The sequence below is a fragment of the Corylus avellana genome, chromosome ca1, assembly GCF_901000735.1.
Source record: "Corylus avellana chromosome ca1, CavTom2PMs-1.0".
In the NCBI taxonomy this organism is placed as follows: Eukaryota; Viridiplantae; Streptophyta; class Magnoliopsida; order Fagales; family Betulaceae; genus Corylus; species Corylus avellana.
In genome coordinates this window covers 47,956,608-47,965,642 of record NC_081541.1, presented here as the reverse complement: position 1 = coordinate 47,965,642, position 9,035 = coordinate 47,956,608, and the positions used below count along the sequence as shown (strand labels likewise).

Here is a 9,035-nt window from a genome sequence, read left to right as displayed (position 1 = left end):
ATAAGATATTGTTTGGGATTTATTCATGCCAAATAATTTTTCTTTTTTTATGTGAGTTTTTCGTCACATGCTTTTATTTTTGTTATGAGATGACCCAATAGTTAAGGTAAATGCTTAGTGAATGACTTTGCTGAAGTATTAAAATATTAGTTAAATGATTAAATTTATGTTGAAAAAAAAAAGTAAAAAAAAATAATAATAATAAAAAATAAAATGGCATGTTGAGCATGATGAGGTGCTTGTTGCATACATGGTTGTAATAGGCCCTCTACAAATGTGAATCACGTGCTTGGAAAAATTTTCTCAGAATTTTGTTTTCTCTTGGTGTATTATTGGTGCAAATCACAATCACATTTCTCCCTGTGGGACACGTATTGTTGTTGCTTCGTGAGCTTTAGAAGCAGCGAGACATGGACGTTGCCAAATAATTGCAATGAAAAAAAGGGTATTTTGATAATTTAACATTAGAATTTGGAAGAGAGGTTTAACATTGCTAACTTCTGAGCTAGAGATAGTAACCCTAAATTGATACTTTTTTAAATTTTAAAGGTATGATTGTAAAAATGATTAAATATCTGGGATGGTAATTCAATGAATTTTTCCTTATCAATTTCGTGTAGGGACGTACATGCAAATGCGGATGCGGATGCGATTATTTATAATAGCTGTAGCCACATCCGCAAAATGCAGATATCTCTTTTAGATATCTACATCCGTATCAGCAACCTCATCTTGTTTTTATCAACCACATCGGTGTGTTTCTTTAGATCTCTATTTGTTAAATTACCGTTTGTCCCAAAAGTTTAAGCTAATAGGAATAGGTAAATTTAATCATTTAATCACTATTCTAACACTCCTCCTCACATGTGGGCTTAAACTCTATTTTAATAGGTGAGACCCAACACGTGGAATATTTAATTTAAATGGGTGGTGAATTGACGGAGCCAAGGTTCGATCCCATGATCTTTGGCTCTAAGACCATATTAAATTACCATTTGTCCCAAAAGCTTAATTAGGAGTTTAACAAGGCTTATTTTTAACGATTTTGAAAATAACTTTGACCAGTTTTTAGTATTTTGGACTTGTTTTAATTTTCTTTTGTTAGTCTCGCTCCCTGAGTTCAAGAGTATAGACTCTCGCGTTATAGTACAGTTAATGTTTTGAAAATATATTAATTTCAAATTACTTTTGCATTTTTGTCCAAGTGAATTGTGAAGAAAAAAAAAAACTAAAACATTATAAACATAACATTACCTAATTTGGTGAATATATATATATATATATATATATATATATATATATATATAAAGAGTGTTCTAAAACTTCTATCCTCGTCCACAAATGCAGATAGTGAATTTTACTAATTATCACATCAGTATCAACATATGCAGAAAACAGATAGTTACATATAACGAATACGACAATTAATATCGGCCCAGCCGCCCTGGTGTAACCTCTAGATTGTTATTGGAAAAATCACAACCACATACATCTCATAGTGAGCTTGGTACAGAAGTTGTCATGTTGTCACATGAAGCACGAAGGAAAAATAGCAGGTTATAAGAACATAGTACAAGGATGGAGAAGGACGTGGCGGGTCACGTTTTTATTATTTTTTTAATAATTATTGACGACCAGCAGATGAATCTGTTTTGTCACACGTTGAATGTGTGAGCATGGGCATGTTGGACCAATCAACGCATAGAGCTAGTGGTCCCACATTTTTTTTTTTTTTTTTCTTTTCAATTCGATGGAATGGATGCAAGAAGTATTGGTATCCGTCAATTAATACTAATTTTCTAAATTTAATTTTAAATTTAAAGAGTTATTTGTAAGAATATTGCTTGGAAAAGATAATCCAACCTAAGGACTAGAGCCTAGTGACACATCATGTGGTCCATACGTGCCCAATGTGTACCATATACCGACAATTGGTTTGTACTATATATAAATTACACAAGCAAGCTAGTCCTGTATAATTTGCCATCGATCGATATCCCAACATCCTCAAACACCACAATGGAGATCCAAACAATTGTAGGTCTTCTAGCTTTGCTAGCAATCTTCACCCATGCTCTCTTGAGACTTGCATCTCACGGCAAAAATGGCTCCCCCAAACTAACTGGAATCCCTGAGCCACCGGGTGCACTACCCATCATAGGCCACCTCTTCCATCTCGGCGGCAGCGATGACCCAGTTGCCCGAATTCTTGGCGCCATGGCCGACAAGTACGGCCCGCTCTTCTCGCTACGGATCGGCCAGCGCCGGCTCCTGGTGGTGAGCAGCAAGGAGATGGCGAAGGAATTCCTGGCCACCAACGACAAAGTTTTCGCCACCAGGGCGAGCATAACATTTGGAAAACATACTGGTTACAACAATGCCATCTTTGCTCTTGCTCCTCACGGCCAATATTGGCGTGAAATGAGGAAGATGACCAGTCTTGAGCTCCTGTCGAACGACCGGCTGGAGACCCAGAAACATGTTCCAAATTCAGAAGTGGAGTCAATGATTAAGGAGTTGTTCAAGCTGTCGGAAGACAACAGGGTGCCGACAATCAGCGAGATGTTTGAGCACATGGCATACAATATCATCCTCAGGAAGCTCGTCGGGAAGCGGTTTTCGGCCGCCGAGTACCGGGAGAAGAGCAGCGAGGCGGGCCGGATAAGGAGCGGCATCAGCGACGCCTTGTTTCTGAGTGGTATTTTTGTGTTGTCGGACGCCATTCCTTGTCTTGAGTGGATGGATTTTCAGGGGCGTGTGGGTTCCATGAAAAGGGCTGCTAAGGAGCTTGATTCGGTGCTTGATATTTGGCTCCAAGAACATCTCCACCAGAAAAAATTAGAGTGTAAAAGTAATGAGGATAGGGATTTCATGGATGTGATGCTATCAACCTTTGAGGAGGATGCTGTGATTTCTGGCCATACACGGGATACCATCATCAAGGCAACAACAATGGTAAGTTGTTCCTTCATTTCTTGCGTTGAAAAATAGAAATTCAAAATATTTTTTAAAAGAAAAACAAATAATTTTTTTTTTTTTTTTCTTTTAAGGTTTTTCTATCAATCGTACGATGTTACGCATTTCTTCTGATTGTTAGTAAAAATTGAGCCCGGTGCACCAGCTGCACACCGGCTGCACACCGGCCTAGTACTTAATTAAATAATTAGTCAGTTATGCATTATCCATCATTAGATGCCTTTGCTGTCATGTTATATTTAATATAATATTAATTAAATAATATTAAATTTAATATTATTTAATATTAATTAATTAATATTAAATAATATTAAATTTAATATTATTTAATTAATATTATATTGAATATAACATGACAGCAAAGGCATCTAATGATGAATAAGTATATATATATATATATATATATGGGGGACGCAGGGAGCAGGGAAAGAATTAAGGTGGTGTTTGGCAAATGGGTTGGTCTAGACACTGTAGTTGATGTAGATTGATGTGAAAAAAAATAAGAATGTTTGGTATTAAAGAAATGAAAAAGTAGTATAGAAAAGTGAAAAAGTTTTGTTTTGTAGTGATTTTTTTATTTGAATAATAATAAAAATTGAATAATTTGATATAAAAAGTGAAAAAGTTAAAATGTTTTGATGTTGATTTTTTTAAGAAATTGTGATGAATACTGTCTGGGCTAACCTCATCCCCTTTACCGAACAAAGCCTAAAACATTTAACCTTATTATAATGTGATGGAGATAAATATTACAAATCATAGATTTCATTTCATTTCATTGACTATTTATAGTACAACCAAAAGATAAACTTGTTTTTATTTATTTATTTATTATTTTTTTTTTTGGGCAGATTCTCATCCTAACAGGCTCAGGAAGCACAGCTGTGACTCTAACATGGGCAGTGACCCTACTCTTAAACCACCCAAAAGTCCTAAAGGCTGCCCAAGAAGAGCTAGACACCCATGTGGGAAAGGACAAATGGGTGCAAGAATCCGACATTAAGAACCTCAACTACCTCCGAGCCATTGTTAAGGAAACCCTTCGCCTCTACCCACCAGGCCCCCTCACAGGAATACGGGAGGCCATGGAAGACTGCAATATTGGTGACTGCTTTGTTCCAAAGGGCACTCGTGTGGTCATCAACATATGGAAGCTGCAGCGCGACCCGCGGGTGTGGGAGAACCCGTCGGAGTTTCAGCCGGAGCGGTTTTTGACAACTCATGCAGAGGTTGACGTTAGGGGTCAGAATTTTGAGTTTATTCCGTTTAGTTTTGGAAGAAGGTCATGCCCTGGAATTGGATACGGCTTTCAAGTGCTTCACTTGGCATTGGCTCGAGTGCTTCAAGGATTTGATATTGCAACCGTGGGAGGCATGAAGGTTGACGTGCGTGAAGGATTGGGAATTGCTTTGCCAAAGGTGGAGCCACTACAACTTGTGCTCAAGCCTCGCCTTCCTAAGGATCTCTATTAATATATTGATTGCTTTCTATGGAAGTAACTACTTCAAATGATCAGTTGAAGGTTAAATATTATTATATATGTAGGTTAAGTGTGAAATAGCAATATCCCTAGACCCTCCTTTAGGTTTTTTTTTTTTTTTTTTTGGTTTTTAATAGATGTACCCTCTTTGAGGTGATGAAAACCCTATGATCAATTAAATAAATCTCAAATGGCTAAGTGAAGATGGCTTGCATTTATATTGATATATAACATTACAAATGACTTTAATTATTTGCCCCCTCTCAACCACCAAAATTTTCCTTAACCCCTATAGATTTTTCCTCAATACCTTGGTTGCCCACCCTCAACTATTTTTCAGGGGGCAACTATATCATATGGGCAAAGGTTTCCAAGAGTAGGAGGACCAGAATTCAATGTTTCACGGTTTCACTGTTTCAGATTTGCAAGTTCCATACATTTTAGGTTAACCTCTTGGCTTAACAAAGGAAGAAGATGAACGAAACAACAAAACACACCAGATCTGCTCCCTCCTCATCTCCCCTCTCCTTACTACTCCTCACTCCTACCCTACCCCTCCACTTCTGGTTTTTTTCTTTATGTTTGTAGGTGTTCTCCGACTAGAGCAGCAACTGCAGCCTCTCCGCTTTGCATTCGTTCACTTTCCACCGTGTTGTGCCATTCATTTCCTTCCAGGCCACTGTTGCTTGTTGGTTGTTTGTTTGTATTTTTTGTTTTGCATAAAAGGTTTATTCTCTGTAGATCTGCCCTCATGAGTGAGGGGGAATAATTAGGTGTGAGGGGCTATTTTTCACGGCCTTGATAATTAGGTGTGAGGAGTTATATCTCACGACCGGTTTAAATAAATTTTGTAAGGAAATTTGGCTACCCATGTCTTAGATCTAGTCTACTCGGAGTAGATATGCTCCTTAACTGTATTTGTATATGGGTTAGTGGAAGATTGAAATCATTGATAATACCTGATTGTAAGAATTTTTGTTTGTATCTATAACTTTGTAACCTCATATATAGCATGTAGCTATAATTTTTGCAGAGCATTATACTTTGTGATGTATGAGCTTTTTGCTCTGCTTTGTAAGATCAGTTTTATACACGTGATCTTTAATTAATGAAACCCTCATATTTTCGTTCAAAAAAAAAAAAAGGAAGAACAAAAATAAAGAACAATAATAAAATTCCAAGGACAAAAATTTCATTCAATTCACTCTAATAAATGTCAAAATGTTCTTTAACGTGAATTAAATGTTGTTTAGCAATCTATAATAACCGCTCTATTACTTTCCATAAAAAAAAAAAAAAAAAAAGCCACATTAATTTTTCAATATTCTTAACCGCTGTTAACTCCAATTCTCCATTCTTTTTTTCTTTGTGTTCAAACACGTCTCCTTGAGCAAGACCTTTTGCACTTATATGTCAAATAATTGGTTCTTCAATCCTTACGTTGAGGAGCCCAGAAAAGTAGTAGGGCCATGAAGGCCATTGACGCTTCAAATAATTTGGCGAATGAGGCCAAATCGGAAGCAAAGCAACACGTTGATTTGGTTTCAAGATGTGCTTCATATTGAATTTTTTGTAACTCGCAAGTGCACAAACCATTTTGAAATATAAGTTTGGTTTCAATGTTTATATTTGTTATTATTGTGCACAACAATGATAAATAATATATAATCGAAAATAGAGAGATTAAGAGACACTTGAGACATAAATTTAACGTAGTTCGACAATATGCCTACGTCCACAAAAAGTGCCACTGTATTTTGTTATTTTTAATTTAAGGTTACATCATAACATATATATAAAAAAACTTTAAACCTTAATTATACGGAAATACTCTGTACCGTACCATGAAAATTCCCAAAATACTCCCACTTTGCTCCCATCCACTTGCTTTCCACAGTTCCACTAGTGTTCTAATATGAGCCATTAATTCCAACAATATTCAATTTTGATAAAATTCATAAAATTATGTCTTAAAATTTTTTTATCTAGATTGAACCTAAATTATTCTTATTTTCTATATATATATATATATATATCACAATGACAAGTAGCTGATCTTTTGTACGAGAATTTTTCAACCCGTACCTACTGAATTATTGGTGTGGGAAAATTAGTGTTGTCTTAGTCATTTCGCTTGAAATTAGTATACATGCATGCATGTCAGTATTACATCATGTGCACTTGTCGAAACATTATCTGGATTCATTGACGGAGATTCGAGTGCTTCTTTTATGCATGTGATTATTATACGTTTTTCTTACAGTCGGCGATCGAATATTGCGTACAGAGCTTCTTTAATAATTATGTATTGACAATTAATGGTACGTAGGAATGCGTGAAGCACGAAGGAGTAAAACGTCCGCTTCTAAAACTTACTATTTTTCTCAAAATTAATCTTAATATTTTTATTTTTTACATTACATTAATTATTTTTTTTATTATTTAAATAAAAAAATTACTACAAAATAATATATATTTTTTTCATTTTTTCATACAAAATATTTATAATTTTTTTAATTTTTTTCACACTAATTAAATCAGATACAATTTCAATCTTCTTTATTGTTCAAATCCTTTGGCAAACATAGCCAAAAGCATATATGCAATAATTATTGAGGATCCATCCATCAGCTGATCGATGACGTTGAAAGTGTGAGATGAGGAGCCCATGGGAAGGATATGTTGGACTATGCATGCTTGAGCTAGGCCCTTAAACAGCAAACTTACCCGGATGAGGATCCCTAATAGTACCCAAAAATATGAGTTTCTCATATTTTAAATCTTAGCCAGCAGTTACATCAAATGCTCTAAATTATGCCACATGTCTACTTGCATCAAAATAATAAAAAAAAAAAACACAAATACACAAATACACCTAATTATTTTAAATCTGAACATTGGTGGAGACACCACCACATAGGGAGGTGGCTGGGGCGGCCAAAAGGTGACTAGGTGGCCGGAAGGAGGCTAGGTGGCCACGCAACCACTCCCGCCAGATCTGGGCAGCCACCCCATGGATGGTTGGGGTGGTCACGCAGCCACTCCTACAAGACCTAGGGGTGCCACGCAGCCACCCTAGCCACCTCCCTCGTGGTGGCTGCGCAGCCGCCCAACCTCCTTCCGACCGCCTTAGTCACATTTCGGCCGCCTCAACCACCTCCCTATGTGGTGGTTTCTCCACCAATGTTCAGATTTAATATAATTAGGTGTGTTCTTGTTTATTTTTTTGGTTTTGATACAAGTGGACACGTGACATAATTTAGACCATTTGATGCAACTAATGGCTAGGATTTGAAATATGAGAAACTCATATTTTTGAATAATGGGAGGGGATCCTAATCCGCCTTAACCACCTAGTCTGTGTCGTGTAATTAAATCCGATGCTTTAAGTTACAAAGGTGATTGACCTAGCTAGCCTTAACTAAAAGAAAGGATATCGAGTGTATATACTACATTATTTTTATTATTTTATCTATTTAAAGTCAACTCAATAAAAAAAAGAGTCATTGAAACATGGAATGCCATTCTCTTTTTTTCTAAATTGATTTTAACGGAAGAGGAGTCGGTCTCTTTTAAATGAAAAGCAAGATTGTCATTGCACCTTTTACATTTTTTTTTTTTTTTTGACAATTCTAGGTACTCTTCATTTTAAAGGGATCGGTTTCTCTCCAATTGATTTCAACTGGAGATCCTTCTCCTTGAAACATTTGCGAAGGGAAGCAATTTATAAAGAGTAATGCTAAAGTTTTTAGGAGTCCTCCTAAATATAATGTGGCTTTTAAAATCACTAATATATCAAAATTTAATAAATATTATCTCAAATTCAATAGTGATTTTAAAAGCCACATTATATTATAATATTTTGCTAGCCACCCCCATTTTTTTCTTCAGTTTTTAAAGGTTTTTAATTATTTTAATATTTTTAGTTTATATATATATATTTTTTTCAATTCTTTACTCATTGCCACATGTCAAATTTTTATTGGGTTGACATGGACTTCTGTCAAATTTTTTTATGAAAATTGGAGGGAAGTACTATCTCTGTCTTTAGCCATAAGCAATGGTACCATCTACAATACAAAATGAAACTTAAGTAGGTAAAAATAAAGTAGTTAAACCACATGGAAGTAAATGGTGTTTAACCCGAATTTTTAAATTAATTAGGTTTTGGAGATTCTCTGTAGGCTCCTTTTGGCCAGCGTTATTTGCTAGTTTTTTTTTTTTTTGGGGGGGGGGTTGTTACAAGTGGTACCAACCCAATTGATCTGCGTAAAAAATAAAATAAAATAAAAAATAAGAAGCTTAAGGGTCCGTTTGGTAATGGACTTGGTAGGTGATTCTTGGTCTAAAAGTGATTAATGATATGATATAAAGTGCTATGTGGTCGTGACACAAACTCATCATTTTTGCCCACCATTAAAAGATGGACAAATCAACCTAGAACAGATTAAGAAAACTGTTGGAACACACTTAATTATTTCTTCCATCAAACCTCACTCACTCACGAAGACATAGGGAGCACTCTTCAAATTTGTGCCACCGCCGGAGAGCTTCTTCACTGCCAGGAGCCGGACCATGC

The 9,035-nt window shown here is 35.8% G+C and overlaps 1 protein-coding gene across 1 annotated transcript; it reads left to right on the top strand.

Moving 5' to 3' along the window:
- Nucleotides 1–1,988: 1,988 nt before the first annotated feature.
- Nucleotides 1,989–4,659, top strand: LOC132186240 (dimethylnonatriene synthase-like). Its single transcript, XM_059600109.1, has 2 exons — nt 1,989–2,955; nt 3,828–4,659. Exons 1-2 carry the CDS (start codon nt 2,020–2,022, stop codon nt 4,446–4,448), a joined length of 1,557 nt encoding a protein of 518 aa, XP_059456092.1. The 5' UTR covers nt 1,989–2,019; the 3' UTR covers nt 4,449–4,659.
- The last annotated feature ends 4,376 nt before the right edge of the window (nt 4,660–9,035 follow it).

Excerpts from the sequence above, each read along its gene's own strand:
- LOC132186240 (XM_059600109.1), top strand. The coding sequence starts at position 2,020 with ATGGAGATCCAAACAATTGTAGGTCTTCTAGCTTTGCTAGCAATCTTC. Across the intron at positions 2,956-3,827 it reads TCATCAAGGCAACAACAATG|ATTCTCATCCTAACAGGCTC; the intron begins GTAAGTTGTTCC and ends TTTTTTGGGCAG.